Raw genomic sequence first — 16,840 nt, 5'->3', positions numbered from 1 at the left:
CTATCGTTCTCAATATACACTGACGATTTCATATAGTAAACCAAATTACAACAATTATTTGTTATAAAATAAATTTATCGGCCGGCCAGCGGTTTAACTGTCGCTTATAAGTTCGATGCAAATGCATGCACCAAGCTATAAACTATCAAATTTATTCTCCTACGTACTGTACAGATATATAAATATATATTTCTACTTATTTTGTATCAAAACAGTGATAACGTACGCGCTGTGCAACACAGATTCTCTCCTAATTATTATTAAGGGAAGTTTATGTCAAGGAGATGAAGTCTAAGTTGAATAATGATTTTTTTCCACCTGGAGATTTTTAAATGAAAAGCTGCATCCATCCATCCATCCATCCATCCATCCATCCATCCATCCATAAGAATCAGATATATATTACAATTTACAATCTCACGGGTCACATGAACATGAGAGCTCATATGCCACCATGTGAAAAGATACATCTAGATTAGGCGTGGCAATTTCCTACACAATCTGTTATACGACTCAAAACTTACACGAAAAAAATACGACTTGAATCCGCATGATTAATAATTAGGTAATTTTTGAGTCAACCCGTTTTGACCCGTCTATTAAATTGGTGGGTTTCGAGTCAACTTGTCAACCTGTTAAAACATATGTGTAACCCGTTTATTAAACAGTCGTGTCAACTCGTGTAAGACACGCCAACCCGGAAAAAATAGAAAGAAATAGAGACTTCAAAACACACATATGGAAATCCTCACCATCCTCATTACTCTCCAACATCTTATCCAACATACTAGATACAACTTTATGATTATATACTATGCCTTTTAATATTTATAATGTTTTTTTTTCTTCTTTTGTTTTTCTTTTTTTTTTCCGTCTATCTTTTCCTCTCTCTTTTTTAATTTCTTTTCCTTCTCTCTTTTCTCCTCTTTTTTTTTACTTCTCTTTAGTTTTCTCTCCTCTTTTTTTTTTTTTTTTTTTTTTTTCTTTCCTTCTCTCTTCTGTCTCTCTCTCTATTTTTTTTTTCTTTTCATTCTCTCTTCTCTCCTTTCTCTATCCTTTTTTTTTCTTTTTTTCCTTATATTTTCTCTCATCTCTCCGTTTTTTTATTTAAATTTTTTCAGTTGTGACTTTTGTAACATGTTATTATTTATCAACCCGTTATACGACTCAAACTGCATGATAAAAGACGTCCCGAACCCGACACGACATGTTTATTAAATGGATTGGGTTCGGGTTGAGCATTCTTGACACGTTTAATATCTCGACACGACACAAATCCGACACGACCCGACCCATTGCCAGCCCTAATCTAGACCCTTTCATATCATTTACAAAGCAGCGGAGAGGTTTAAGATCTTAGGGTCTTATAATTAATTCATGTGGATAATAATTAAATCATAATGGATCTATCAAACCTTAGGTTAAACAATTATTCAACTTAAGTTTTGCATGAATATGATCCACAAAACAAAACAATGGTTTTTGAATGAATGTGGTTCCAGCGGCATTGGCTTGGAAGCAAGTAATTGATCTCCACCGCGTCACTATTTGTTTTGTTCCTTTGGCATATGAATGCAATTGATAATGAATGCAATTCCTTCAGATTCTGAGTATAAACCCAAATCCTGCTGCTTACGAAATATATTCGTTTTTATAATCAAGATTCAACAAGCACTCATCGAGATTCAACAAGCACTCATCTCTCATCAGGTGGAATGGAAAGATGTATTCATAAGGGAAGTGGTCCAACTGGAAATTGAGAAATTTCTGTTTCTTCTGTTTCTTCTGTTTCTTCTGTTTCTTCTGTTGCTGTTACTGTTTGATGAGGGCGTGACACTGACATTATTAAAGCTGAGACTGAATGAAAGCCACAAGCCTACAATTACAAAACCATAAATCCACCACCACCAACTATCACCATGTATATGTATTATAATATTTATTGTATTTTGTTGAAAGTGAAATTAAAATTACTTGGTCATGAGAATTCTGTACGCGGAAGACTAATAATTCGTCTAGTCTGTGTGGTGGAGGAGACCAGGACAGGACAGGCACAAGTGGAATGGAGAAAGTTTGTCATGATATCCTGCCTACGGCCTGCTGGCCTAGCTATCCTTATCTTCAATCAATCAATATATCCTTCCAGTTCCAACCTCCAAGTGGTGGAGATAAGCTATCAAATTTGGCCACCCAATTCCAATTCCCTCAACCATTAATAATACTAACTTAATAATAATAATAATAATAATAATAAGAATAATAATATGATATGATGATAAAAGCCCCCACTTACCACCTCATCAAACTTCAAATCTTGAAATTACATATGGCAGCCACCCCATCATCGATCCAATCAATTCCATAGAAAGGCACCACCGCACCTCACAATTATTACCATCAGGGAGGGTCATTGACTAATTAGTACTAATTAATTAGGATTTAGGAGCGGCCTAGCCTAGACTTCATAGTTGCTTCTGAATTATATTTGCCACGTCTCAAATGTTTGATGTTGACTGCTAGACGTCTTCTTACTCGAAAATTCAAACGTGAATGTTGATTCTTGCTTTGCTGGCACAGTAGCACAGTGGCGCCACTGGACTCTGGAGCAAGCAAGACTCAAAAAGGCCGAAAACTCATCACTCAATATTGAAATTTTGGTTCCGTTCATCTGTAAATGAAGAGGGGTCAGCTGAGCTGAGTTGCTGCAAACCACACAGAGACGTGCAGGGTTTAAGAAAGATACAAGGATAAGGGTTATCCTTATTTAATTAAACATCCTTAAATGGTGATGGTGGTTTTACATCATTTTCATTCGACTTATGAACACGATTTCATCCATTATCATATCCAACTTATCATTAAATGGTGGCTCTTGCAACAATTGTGAGACTTTGATGTTAGCTTCTTCATTTTAAAACATTGCATGCGCCAACTTTAAGAATCCTGTTTTTTCCCTTCACTGGCATTATCGATCGAAAGGTACTGCCCACATTAGGGCACTCCAACAACAATGTGAAGAAATCTCTCACGCATCTGATCTGATCTGAGGTTTCTTCAATAATATTAATAGTATGGGCCCTATCTCCACGCGCTCTCTCTCTCTCTCTTCTTTATTCATCAGTCCGTTCTTCTGTATGATGTTGTTGACCTAATTAATTCACAAACCATACATTCCAAGTTCCAACCCCAAAAATGTCATGCTTATCCAAAACCACCAGCCTTGGCAAGTTGGCATGCCAGTTGCTTTTATTGTTTCTCTATAATATTTTGTTCATCTGTTTATTTGGTCACGGCTCACAATTACATATCTAAATGTTTTTCCATCTTTGAGAATCTTCACATGAATGGTCTTTGAGTAGGGACCTAATAATATCAGACTAAAAATTGTGAAATTGATCAAAACAAGTAATTACCGCCGTACTAACATACTAACTGTGATTAGGGAGCACTATTTGCATATATAAGTTTAAAACAAACAAACAAATATAAGTCCCATCTTCCATTATATTATTCCTTTTGGTTAGTGTGTCGCTTTCTCGGTCGTGCTTGCTAAATAAAGACTTTAAGCCACTAGGTCAATAAAGAATTAAAAAAGAAATTTTCTATTTAATTCTCGTACTTCTCTTTCTTCACTCCAATACTTAAATTATTAAGTTGTAAGTTTTATTATTGTGTAAAAAGACAAAAAATGTCATCCAACAATTTAAATTAAAAATTAGGGTAAACTTAGAACATAGGATAAACTAAGAGAAGTGTGTAGTTTAAATAGAAAATCACCTAAAAAACCCTGGACCAAAATTTAAAAATAAAAGAATCAAATACCGCAGTAAGGTTTCAGGCCCATGCCATGTAGCATCCTTTTCGTTGTTAGGCCTGCAAGGCATTCAGAAGCCCACTGGGCTCTATATCGGCGGTGTTATCAAGCAAATTTGACACTTTTGGAACCCTAATTTCGAGCACGTCAAAATTTCGTATGATAGAGACAAAAGATCCACTATCAAATTGCCCCACCTAGTCAGCGAACATCTTTTCTATGTAGTGTAATAACAAATTCAACAACGAAAATTAAACTTCTTGAATGAACTTCTGGGGCCATTATGCCCTATCAAGTGGTGGCTGGCTCCATGTACTCTTCACTTGAGAGAGCTGATTAAGCGAGATCAATGGAGCAACTGGTCTACACTGAACGAGAGTAGTAAAATATTCCACACTGACTATGCACAACAAAAGACACGGTTAGCACGGAAAGAAGAGATCATTACGTTTTCGTTTGCTTGACAGGGAACTTGTCTTCAGCTTGCTTTAACCACATATAATTTGAAGCTTCAATCCACTGTGGATGGACCAAAAACTTCTTCTCTTTCACTGCCCAACGAGACTTCTCTGTTCCAGCGTCTGTTGAAACCACATGTGTCACTGACGGGTCCAATTCTGTTGAACAAGTGGCTCCCAACTGCTCTGCCATCTTCCACAGCTGATGATTCTCGGCCTGGAATTTTGAAGGAAAAACACGGCTGAAAACAATTTTACACCCCTTTAAGATTTCCTTCCGAAGAGTTTTCAACACCTACAAATAACATTCACAAGAATCCATATTAAGAATCCTTGCAGACCTCCTGCATCAAAGTTGGATTGCGGTGAAAGCACCAGAAACAAATCACTCCAACAAAGATATATTCCAAATAAGCAGACAAGAAAAGAGTGTCAAGTTTTAGTGGTTCCTGAATCAAATTCTTCACCTGCCTCACATCTCTGTCAATAAGATTGTCCTTCGATTCCTACCAAATGGTTCACCCACAATTGATCAGCTCATAACAAAATGAAATTTTTTATCATTATAAAGACAGGCAGCAGCGGTACTTACATAAAAGAACATATTGTGGGTTCGCTTAAGAACTTCAAGAACAGTTGCAAGAGCTCCTTCAGGCTCACTTTCATCACTCTTCAACTCTGAAAGAGACTTGCAATGGAACCCAAATTGGTGACAACTCGATCTAAAGAAATGATATCTTTCCATCAATATTAAATTGTCCTTGTGCTTTGTCCATGCCTACAATAACGGATAGCAACATTGATAACCCTTCAAAAGATAAACAGATTCAAAGACCATTAAATTCATAGCAAGTGTATCCAGACATAAAGGAGTCAAGGACGTCAGGTACTTACATTTTCGGTATCATCAAGGATCAAAGCAGCACTTTCATGGCCAAGCACAACATCTAGACCCTTTTGATGTTTTTGGGTGCCATCATCACGTGATATCACTCTATCACCGAAGTACTCTTTCCTGGGATCAAGCAGTTTAGCCATTTCCAGTGCATAGGCTCGTTCACCCATTGTGTATATGTACATCTCGAACATTTCGCTGGCCTCCTTTAAAAATTTCCTCACAAAGGGCCTCAACTTGGTCATCATATGCATAACGTCCACTCTGAAGAGGCTACCGTTTGAAACATCTACATGTAGCACAGCGGAGCGACAATTAAGTTGGGGAAAAACATAAGAGTATGCACATCCATGTGCACACGATACTATGGTAAATGAATCAAATCAAATAACACCTCATCAACCTTGTTTTATGTCAGAAGTGTGCTACAGAAAATAAAACTAGAGAACCTGTCTATAGTTTGCAAAGTCCAACAGGGACAAGAAACACCCCACAAAGAAAGGTGTATACATTAATTGTGTTACAAAAGCAAAAGACATGAAGGGAAAACATTGGATACCTTGCAGAGAATCAGTTTGGCTGTGTAAATATTCTTCTTCTGCCGTCATATGATTCAGATGGGTGGAATTTAGCAGCGTGTGATCTAGATCAAGTACCAAGTAAAGTTTCTTAAGGTGTAACGATTTCTTAATGTCTGTGCTGCGTACCCGGTCAATTTCATCATTATTAAGCCAGAAGTCCTGCAGAAACATATAAATTCCAATTTATATCAATGTAAAAAGAAGATAGCAACAGATTGAGTAGTCATTCTACATATAACTGAAAATGAATATATGGAAAATTTATGTTTCTTTCCTAACAGTAAGTTTATCTTTTACATCAGGGATAGGTAATTCAAAAATTAAAAGAAAGAACTGACAGGAACTTAATAATGCCTGTACAAAACAAATTAATAGAAAACCATATGCATGTATACTACCAATATTTAAGCAAAAACATCCAAAATTCTTCTATCTACCAATTTGCAATCTAAAAGAGTACCTTGTGTATGTACCCAAGTGGAACACCAGACTTCTCATCCACCCTCTGGCCACAAACTATACACAAATCTTTTACTGAACCGGGATGAGTGCAGATATCCGTCTTTGGGGATGCTTCTACACATAATAACATGGTGAATACAATATTATGCACCTAAAGGCAAAAACAGGATGCTCACATCTATCCTCTGAGAATCCTTCAGCACATAATAATTGCAACATTCTTATTCAATCCATACTTCTTCTAAAGACTCCACTTGTTTCTACATTAAAATTAAATAAATAAAAGCATTTCTGCAAAGCTTTTTCCATTTGAAACTTTTTCTCATGTTTGTTTGAGTAGAAACAAGAAAAAATGAGTATTTCTGAACAGTAATTTTAAGTTGGTCTTATGACCAGGCAGGGATTTGTTGTTTAAGACAGTTCACAGCATTTCACCCATTATTAGAAACCTTCTTGCAGTGCAAGGAGTTGAAAGAGTACAAATCAAAACGCTATCCAACTGAGTTGAAAAAGTTACCTGAGTTTTCTTCTACAAATACTTGTGAAGTGGACCCATGAGTTTTGTCTATGCTTCCAAGATTCTCTACCTTGCGCCTTTTTGTACTGCAAGGTAATTCATAAGTTGCATCCAAGTAAAATTTTTGAACGCTAAATAAACTTTAACCTGCAGTTTTACAGAAAACTCATACTACATTAATCATTAAAGAAAGGAGATTTAAACACCTCCTCTCACTTCCATCATCGCTCTCATAATCAGCTTCTTCATCTGGTGAGGAATGCGAAGAACCAGAACCCAGTGCTCTCTCAAGAAACCCAGTAAAGTCATCACTGCTAGACGAATGTACCGGAGATTCGGCAAGACTCATCTAAATAAAACCCTTCACATATGTTAATCTCCAGATGGATTTGATGAGGGGAATTAATACATGCAGCAGAAGATGCACATAGAGACAACCTTGCAAAGATATTAATCACTGAAAATGATGAAAACTCACATGCAGTAATACTGGTGACTTAACCAGTGAAGCAATTTAAGCTAAGCTCAGAACGTTATAGCTAATTTACATCCTTCAAAATTGTATAGGTTAAGTACAGACAGTGATTTCCCAGTTATTTAAAGGCAAAATATGATATGCATTGGCAATCCAGTCCCACCTATCTAGGAAAACATGGTATCAACAACTTGCACCAAGACTAGGCTACTGGCATGTTCCAGAGTTTCGAGCAATATGCTTTTTTTATTTGGAAACGAAGTGTTTCAGTATGTACTTGTTCACAGAATGATAATGTGCAAAATAGCTTAATAACTGCACCTTCTACTGCAGCAAGATTGGAAAGGGCATATGCTAGAGGGCAATGAGGCCATGCTACATAAAAATTTATTGTGGTATACACAAACCTCATCAATTGCAACAACTTTGGAAGTGAGAGTGATTGTTCTTATGGAGATTCAGAGCCCGTTAACAATATGTCAGCCTAGTTAACTATTATTCTAATCCTCAATTCTAACGCTCTGTAGTAAATATGCCTCAGGCCTCTCTGTAGTTAATGTGCCTCAGAGAGGCAACGCCGATGAATCCACCAAGAAGAATCTAAATTCTTCATATCATGATTACAATGTTAGTATCATGATAATCAAAGATTGATGACGGTGAAAAAATCTGAGGATTGGAAATTATGAAGGTTTGTCAAATATTTAAGAGTGTTCTCAAACACGTCATCATTGATCAATAAATTGCCTGTTCTAGCAATATTACTCGAGAAGAGTATATAATTAGCACATTTACTACTGTTCCTCAATAATTTCTTCAAGAAAAAAGAAAACTTATAGAGGAGGGTATTACCGCAGTTGTCCCCTACAGCTAAGCCGAGGTAGAGAGAAATGTAGTTACTGAAAGTCTAGAGTAAGGAAAAACCAATTTCATAAATATGTTTCTCCCCATTTTGTATTTTGATCAGTGAAGATCTTCTGCAAACTCCAAACCTTTCTATCAGAAGACAATCTAGCGAAAGCAAAGGGATCTACTCACTTCACTGATAATCAACTACATATTCACATTGTACAAATCATTACAAAGCATAACTTGCAATTCTAATCTCTCTCACACACACTCACACACACACACACACACACAGACCAAATACTCAACAAGAATCACGGCAAGAAGTAACCACATTATAAATAACCGAATAATCAGTAATAAAATGGGCAGCAACGAAAGATATTGATTTAACAAGTGATAATAAGAAAGCTAAAGTATTTACCAGAAATTCACATGACAGATAAAATTTAAAGACGCATGAAGAAAAAGAATTAGTGAACATACCGCGACCAAGAATTTACAGGAGATTTGAGAGTTGACCAAGAAGAAAAGCTTTCGGGTGCGGATGGGTTCCGACAGTGTTGGAATGGATGCGTTGGTGGGGTTAGGGTTGCAGAGTGATAAAAGAAAGCCTCGTCAAAATTTTGAACATTGGAGAAGAGAGAAAAGAGGAGAGAGAGAGGATGGAAAAGCGGGTTTGATAAAGACAGACAGAGGGTGTAATATGAAGAGATGAGCAATGGTATTGTTGGTATTTAATCTGACCCTTGTACTAAGTACTCTTACCGCGCGCCTACCAAAATAGCATAGTTGCGTTTATTTTATTTTATCTTTTTTATCTATTAAAACTACAAATTGAGATTTAAAAAAGCTACTAGCGCGAGATGAAATTCTCAAGTCCAACTTCGGTTGCTAAGGAAACCATCTCCCATCACAAATAATGGAATATGAATCCTTTGTTCTTGTTCTTTGCATTGATTCAAATTGGGGTTTTGTTCTTGTTCGCTGATGTTGTCATTGTTGTTGGGTTTTAGTCCACCCCAAGAGCTCCTCGCGGCTTTGGTAACCCGATCCATCGAATGATGTACTCCCTACACTGCACAGGTACTACTTTTTTGTTGTTTGTTTCTTTTATTTCACCTCTTTCAAAGACGGAAGCTTTATTCGCAAGAGTTCATGTATTTCAAACATAAAACACATATATTCCACAAGACAAAACAACATATAATTTTTTTTGGTTGTAATTATTTCCCTTTATATTTGTAAGAGCTACAAAATACACTGAAATAATTATTGGTCACAAACTCACAATGTCCTCCTAGACTTGTTAGCAGGACCAATAAATGTCCCTAATGAAACATATTTAGTTATTTACAGTAAAAGGAGGGGAAAAAAACAAAAGAAATACTGTAAAATTTTAAAAAGTTGGAAGAAGATTAACACAAGCACATGAACATGATAGAGGCTTTATCTAGAATCCTTCTTTGGTTTGGTAATATTATTATCCACTTGAGATTGCACATGCCTTTGTCTTAGTCTTTCTGCTCCTAGTGCTTCTTCCCACTTTTCTTCACCCCCTGCATCATCCTCATATTCTTCTTCTTCTTCTTCTTCTTCCACCCACTCTTCCGTCACCAATTTCTGCTGATAGTATCGGAAGGCCACCACCAATATAAACGCTGCAAAACAACCCCCAATGACTTTGAATATTATAAGAACAAAACACCCCCACCAGTATACATATTCTATTGTTTGAAATTACAAGAAAAAATAGTTTGGGTTTGTTCGTTTACCAGCCCATATTCGAGCCACGACGGACGACAGGTTCCAAACCAGTAGAAATATGGCAACGGTCAAGGCCTTCTTGTGAGTGCATGATTCCCAAGCATCCCGAAACCGTCGAATCCAAAATTTAGCTTCACATAAATAAATTCCAGTGTACGTTAGGTCATCTCTCATTGTTGTTATCCACGTGTCACAATATGAAGAATTGAAATGTCATTGTTGCTTGTAATCTACTGAAGAATTTCATGATAGCGCTGCTCTCTTATTTTGTTACGATGGTATTGGATTCTCCTAAATTACCCCGTTGGGCTAGAACACATAAGGATTGAGGCCTCTCCAACACCCCCAACTCTAGTAAGAGCGTATGAAAGTGGACCCTAACAACTATTATTTTGTTGTCGGCCCCAACCAATATTAAGCAGTATAATTGCCGGGGTAGAAAAGGAGGCCTAACGGTAAAATGGGTCCAGTTTACAGAGATGGGCTCAGTAATCGGCTTATATAAAATGCGGGACTATCCCTCTCTCATAGCAGAAAAACTTTCTTGTAACAGGAATAGCATGCTACGAAAGTCTCTATCCCATCATAGAGCCGTTACATGATGAGCTAGAGCCTAGAGCTAGAGCCTAGTGGTAAGTAAATAAGGTTAGGTGAGTTTTGGTTGTGAAAATGCGTACTTGAAATGTATTGGACCGACAGAAATTATGCGTAAGCAATGTAGGTGGAGGAGATTAAAAATGAAAGGAAATCGCTTTGCCGGCGTCAAAATTGTGGAAGAATTGAATTGAATGACATTAATGATCCCATCCCATGCATTAAAAACAAGTGTGGTTATTGGAGGAATGATTTACCGTAAACAGTTAACTGGGCTGAGTACAAAGAGCAGACTTTTGGCAGGGTGAAAACTCCGAAAAAGCCTGTCAATTAGCACAACGAAGCGAGCGTCAGTGGAAAAGTTAGAACAACATCTCCTCACTCAGACTTGGAGTTGCAGAGAATTTGACAGTTGTCTCTCTCTGCTGCTTTGGCTGCTTGCCAACTTATAATAAAATTAAAATTAAATAAATAAAAGCAGCAGACAGATACTGTTTCACTCCTTTACTTTACTCTTCTCTCTCAGTTTTCCACTAATCAAATTGGTTTTACATGCTATTAATAATCCATTCTTTTTCTTTTAAAAAGAAGAATACCAAGAAAAAAGAAGCAGCAAAAGACTCTGATTATGAATGTGAGTGAACTTACCCACTTTGGACATCGTCCAAATGGTTATGGAGCTGCCACACCTGGCCAGAACAAAGAGCAGCACTGCCAACTGCAAACGTTATTACAATTTAGCCTATTATCTTTCCTTCCTCACTGCAACATTGCTAAAAAAGAAATAAACATAAAAGAAGGACAAGAAAGAAAGTTACCTTAATTGTGGTAGCAGGATCCCCAGAAAATAAAGCTTTCATCTTTAGGAGGAGCTCATTCAAGTAAGGGAGAACCAGTTTTAGCAACCACATTGCTTCTTCTTCGCCCACCACATAGTTTGCATTATCTACTTCAACAGCTCCCCTGCCATTCAATTTCCAAAATAAATTTTAAAAAAGCATGTTGATAAGGGAGAAATTCGGTAACATACTATAGCACTAATATGTTGATAAAAATTAAAAAAGCTTTACCTGCAGATAATGGACTTAAAGAGGAAGATGGCACCTAGATAAAGAAGCCCCAGATAGGATATGACAGAAATAAAGCTGCAGGAGAAAAAGATCAAACAGACTTAGATTAATGCTATGCTTCCAAGGAAATGCAGTATTCAAGGTGTTGGTTGATCTCTTTTATTGAGAACTTTCCTGACCTGATATTAAGATCCTTGGTGTAGGAGGATGATAGTATCACAAATGTTCCCATTCCAAATACAAAAACCGATCTTGATATATCTTTCCACATAATTAAATCCACTGAGAAAAATAACAAGAAGTTAAAAAAAGGGAATGCTATAATTGAAACCATTTGCAGTAGAAATTGCAATTCAACATGTCAGGAATATGAAAACTCACCCAAACTTTGCAATCTGCTGTGTGTTTCTTGGAAGCTGGTATGGTTATGGTACTCATTTGAAGCTGCAACTAATTGATTGGTAAAAACAGAAACAGTCAAGACTTAACACAAAGGAACAATCCCAAGAAACTCAAATTCCAAAAAATAAATAAATAAATAATGCTACATTAGAATTTGAAAGAAAAGAAGAACTTACACGAAGTTTGTTTGGGGATGTTTGAATGAACTGTTGCACGTTTTATAACAGGAAGTGGTTTTGTCAAGTTTAAGGAGATGGGTTCTGGCTTCTGATTTTGATGAACTTGATAAAGCTTTTTCACTTCTTTGCGGTCAAGGTGAAGAAGCTTCTTGACCTCATTCACTTTCACTACCTTCTCTTCATTCACAACCTTCTCTTCATTCACAACCTTGGTGGTCAATTTCTCTTCTGTTGCATTGACTTCCTTAATATCAACGCTTTTCTTTTCAACCTCAACCTCAATTTCCTCATCCACCTCTTCCTCCAATTCATCTCCATCATCTTCTTCATCACCCTCTTGATCATCACCATCATGCACCGATGCTTTTGGATCAGATTTGAGCACATCCACATTGCTCTCGCTGCTTGAAATGACCATTTCTTGGCACACACCGAACTCCTTGCAATTCTCCTCTGATCCACTCTTTTCAATCTCAACTGGGCTTTTCTCAATTACCTCAACAGGCGTATCAATTTCCTTATCAGATTCATCCAAGGCCTTATTGGACTCAGATTTCGCTTTTCCCAATTGAATTGCATGACCAGAAGCATCAAGTCGCTTATTACACTCTGATTTTACCTTCCTTAACTGAGCTGAATTTTTCTCAATTCCCACACTAGCTTCACCCAAATCACTAGCACTTTTCAGTAATTCATTCCTTGGTTTCCTAATCCCAACTGAGCTTCTCTCATTTTTATCAGAAGCAGCAGCACCAATCTCCTTGCTTGCCTCAGATCTAAGTCTTCTCAGCTGAGTTGGGCTCTTCTTGATCCCATCAACAGACACACTCAGTTCCTTGCACTGTTGGTCAGAATTCTTCAAAGACTCTGTTTTTGCTTTGGATATCTGAATTGGGTTCTTCTCAAAACCTTCAGAGGTGTCAGATTTCCAAGTCTTTCTCTTGCCAGCAGCAGTCAGTGCACCACCAGCTTGACCTCTCTTCGACCTTGTACGAGTTCCAGCAACCCCATTGCTAGCATTACACTGATCTTCAGAATTCTCCTGATCGCCATTGAAGACCTTAATCCCACCTTTGACTTCATCAATCTTCATTCTGCTCTCCCACACAGACCCTGCAACCACACCACTCCTTACCCCGTCTCTCCTTCTACCTACATCCATTGCCCTTTTATATATATCGAGGTAATCTCTCTTTAGCAATGAACAGTAAAATAGGACATATAGATGGCACCCGTCATGACTGGATAAAAAAGCTTTAGGCGGAAGAAATGGCAGTTGGTGGGGCGTGAAACATTGGGATCTCTCTCTCTCTCTCTGCCTTTGAAAAGGAAAGCAAGTGAGAGAGCATGAAAGAGTACCGGTCTTCTACTAGCTAGATTGTGTTGTTAATAGTCGTATCTTGTAAGGCACTGGGTCACCGACCCACTGGGTTTCTTCTTTTTTCTTTCTCTGTGTGTGTGTTTTTTTTTTCATAAAAATTTTTGTGGATTGATGATGTACGAGTGTGAGTTTTATAAAGTAAAGTGAACAAAAAGTGAGAGATAAATAATGGTTTAGGGGTTGAATGATTAACGATGATCTATTTTGCTCCTTTTTTGGGGGTATTGATTCCTTCTCTTAAGCCTGCTTATAGCTTTTGTATCGGAGGATCTCTATGAACACTGTGACCGAGGCAACCAAAAGTCATCCCTCACATGCAAATGGAGAACCTTGCTTCCTAATTTTACAGAGGGATGAGAGAGGTGGACTTTGGAAGTATATGGTGATTTGTTGTGTTGGCAATAGTTACATTTGCAAATGTGGTGTGCCCTCTCTATTGTTGCATCCAAATTTTAACTCCTCCTCCTGTACATTAGAGTCCTTTAAAATGCGAACTCCTTCCTGTACATTAGAGTCATTTAAAATGTAGAACGAGATAATAGTTTCATTTCCTGCAACCAAAACCCATTCAATCTAATATGGCCAAGCTCCTCCTCCTTCTCCTTCACACATCCAATCTAATGCATACATAGGGACAGAAGCTTTTCTTTTACTTTTGTATTGGAGATGTTAACTTGATGCTCTATTGATTTGTGCCTGCCCAGTAAATTATGGCACAGTATGGATAAAGCAAAAGGCCAAAAGGGATGCCAACAGCAACAGCTAACGTGAGGAAGCTTCATATCATACCTTTTCTCCTGACATCACTTTATAGATAAATATAGTCTCCTTATATCCATAGATTTCTCAAATAATTTTATATAAAGGACACTATTTAGGACACTCTACAATTTTTTTTTCAATAATCAAAATAATCTATTTTTTAGGTCTTTATTTATAGATCATTTTTGTAAAAAATTAAACAAATTGAAAATCATTTAGACATATAATTATGTCATATAAATTAATGAACACAGTGCTTCAAAAAAGTACTAAAATTTCAATAATTTAATTAAGTTGTGAAACAATATCGAATTCAAATAATTTCATTGCATTTCAAATTCATATAGCTGTGCATTATGATGCATAAGCTAATCGGTGACCCATTTAATGCAGGCATTGGCAGCTAGCTAAACAACCTAATTATTTCACCCACCCACCCACCCCATCTAGATAGAAAAGTAAAAAGCAATTTTACTGCTTTGATTATTATTGCTTTGCCTTTGCTCTCCCTTTTGCCTTAAACATGATTTTTCAGTGAGTGACGTGCACAAATATTGATGGGATGGAAACTTTTTTACCAAAGTTAAGAAGGGAAAGGTAACTCGCGTATACGGATACTATGAAGGTTTGAATCCATAATCATTTAGCAGCACGTAAATCCAAATGAAAAATTAAATACAAATTTATAAATAAATCCAATCCTAGACATGTATTAATAAAAAAAACCTAACACTATTTAAACATAGAAACACACCCAAAATCAACCCCAAAATCAACAATTGTATATTTTTTGGGTGTGTTTATAAATGAGTTTTGAATGTGTGTAATGATGGGTTTTGGGTGTGTTTATAAAATGTTTTAAGTGTTGAATTTTTTATAATTTCATTTTGGATGTTTTAGTGAAACAAAATTAAAATGCTGCACTGCACGCATTTATGTATTTAGCATTTAGTAGGAAATCCACTATGGCAAAGGGATGGATAAGGACAACTACCGGGATGCAAATCAATTTCTCCCACACAAAAAATAAAATAAAAGTATATTTGTTAAAAGACAAGGCCATGGGAGTGATGTTTGACTAACTGATTGATGCTGACATGGAATCCAACACCAACAACATTGTTTACGTTACACAACTATTATGAATGAATAAATTTATTTGTTGTGTATAAAATAAAACTATCGAGTGTTAAAATTACATTAAGGACTTCAATCATAGTCCTTAACTCTGTATTAAAATGTAATGTAGATGTTGAAAATTCTTCACCGAATCGCACTTTAATCATTCATTTTACGAATCGCAAGATTATCAGCGCACAAGTATTTATCATTTGATTTGATTTGATTCACTTATAAATAAATAAATAAATTAGCGTGGGGCCACCAGATGCTGGAATCGGCATACGTGGCCAAATAATAGGTAATGCTGCAGCATTCACATCATACCCCGACTGTAAATTGTAATATGTTTTTCAGCCCAACTCTCACCGGCTACCGCTGCCTCCAAAACCCACCGACACATACCCAATTAATTTTTTTTTAAACTATTTCTTCTGTTTTTAATAAGGAAAAAATAATGATAACCTGGCAGGAAATGAAGGACCAATGTTTTATTTTGGTTTTGTGCACACCGTAACCTGTGAAAAACCCTAATATTTATATTGTTTGAGGAGGGGGCTGGACGTTGTTCAGTCTATGGGGATTTGCTTTGCCTTGCTTTGGTATTTGGTAGTAAATCACCAACAACAACAAAAAAAGCTTGTTAACTTCCATAATGCTATGGTATCATATGGTATTGGGATTGAAAGAGAAGGAAGCAAATCATATACATATACAGCTGAGCTGTCCTTAAATTTTTTATTTATTTATATATTTAAGACGTTATATTGATGAGATGAGAGAATCGTACAGTCATTGCGCTATTAGTCAAAGATAACAAAAAGTATTATTCCCTTTGTATGAAACTCTCTCTCCGTATAAAGAGCTGGGCAGTGGGCGGAATTTGTAACGTTGCGGGCACGTGATTTACCAGTACTGTTTGTTGGTGTTGACGACTTGGTAATCCCACGCACCAGTGCACCACCTAAAACGCACGTGACAACGACCCCGATCCAATGATAATGAGGTTTTGGTAGAGTGGGTGGCAAAGCCCAAATATAAAAAACTAACTGACAACAAACCCAGCCCACAAGTCAATCAAAGTCGCATTTTGTTTTTGTTGATGAGCAATAACATAACTACCTTAAACTACCATACCAAAGTGTTGTAAATGTCTTCCACGTTTGCTATTGCTGCTATAAAGCTTAGACCATAAACATATAAAGCTTAGACCATAAACAAACAAAGTGACGTATATACTTATAGTTGGGATTTCAATCCCCAATTTCATATTCAAGTTTCAAGTTCGGAAACCAATCTCGATGTCTCAACTGAATTTGACAAATTTAGTTTTAGATGCAACAACAAAACACTGCCCAACTCCAACAACACAAGTCTGTCTCTAAGTGTTGGTTAGTTTAATTTAATACATTCCATATATTTTTAATTGTATAATTTATGTTTATTTAATTAGTTACGAATTTGCAGTCCCACGTCTCAGGCTTGGCTCCTTGGGCCTACTGGAATAGAGGGTAA

At 36.8% G+C, this 16,840-nt stretch overlaps 2 protein-coding genes across 4 annotated transcripts; both read right to left on the bottom strand.

The window, feature by feature from the left end:
- Positions 1 to 3,798: 3,798 nt before the first annotated feature.
- Positions 3,799 to 8,757, bottom strand: CPL4 (C-terminal domain phosphatase-like 4). 3 transcript variants are annotated; one of them, XM_008244748.2, is made up of 9 exons: positions 8,538 to 8,757; positions 6,934 to 7,076; positions 6,728 to 6,813; positions 6,209 to 6,324; positions 5,727 to 5,907; positions 5,167 to 5,456; positions 4,865 to 5,050; positions 4,740 to 4,778; positions 3,799 to 4,567 (listed from the first exon to the last, which is right to left on the bottom strand). In XM_008244748.2, exons 2-9 carry the CDS (start codon positions 7,074 to 7,076, stop codon positions 4,259 to 4,261), a joined length of 1,350 nt encoding a protein of 449 aa, XP_008242970.2. In that variant the 5' UTR covers positions 8,538 to 8,757; the 3' UTR covers positions 3,799 to 4,258. The 3 variants fall into 3 exon arrangements, with proteins under 3 accessions (XP_008242970.2, XP_088898599.1, XP_088898598.1); XM_089042473.1 differs by having other exon boundaries at positions 6,209 to 6,321; XM_089042472.1 differs by having other exon boundaries at positions 6,934 to 7,088; positions 8,538 to 8,676.
- A 566-nt stretch (positions 8,758 to 9,323) lies between these two features.
- Positions 9,324 to 13,550, bottom strand: LOC103341257 (Reticulon family protein). The gene is made up of 9 exons (XM_008244750.3): positions 12,061 to 13,550; positions 11,864 to 11,932; positions 11,662 to 11,764; positions 11,483 to 11,557; positions 11,231 to 11,375; positions 11,061 to 11,130; positions 10,670 to 10,735; positions 9,827 to 9,949; positions 9,324 to 9,712 (listed from the first exon to the last, which is right to left on the bottom strand). The coding sequence occupies exons 1-9, from the start codon at positions 13,223 to 13,225 to the stop codon at positions 9,501 to 9,503; spliced, it is 2,028 nt and encodes a 675-aa protein (XP_008242972.2). The 5' UTR covers positions 13,226 to 13,550; the 3' UTR covers positions 9,324 to 9,500.
- Positions 13,551 to 16,840: the final 3,290 nt, after the last annotated feature.

Source organism: Prunus mume, linkage group LG8 (assembly GCF_029339155.1).
Source record: "Prunus mume cultivar Tortuosa linkage group LG8, ASM2933915v1, whole genome shotgun sequence".
In the NCBI taxonomy this organism is placed as follows: domain Eukaryota; kingdom Viridiplantae; phylum Streptophyta; class Magnoliopsida; order Rosales; family Rosaceae; genus Prunus; species Prunus mume.
The sequence above is the reverse complement of the archived record's forward strand: the minus strand, read 5'-3'. Positions and strand labels throughout refer to the sequence as shown.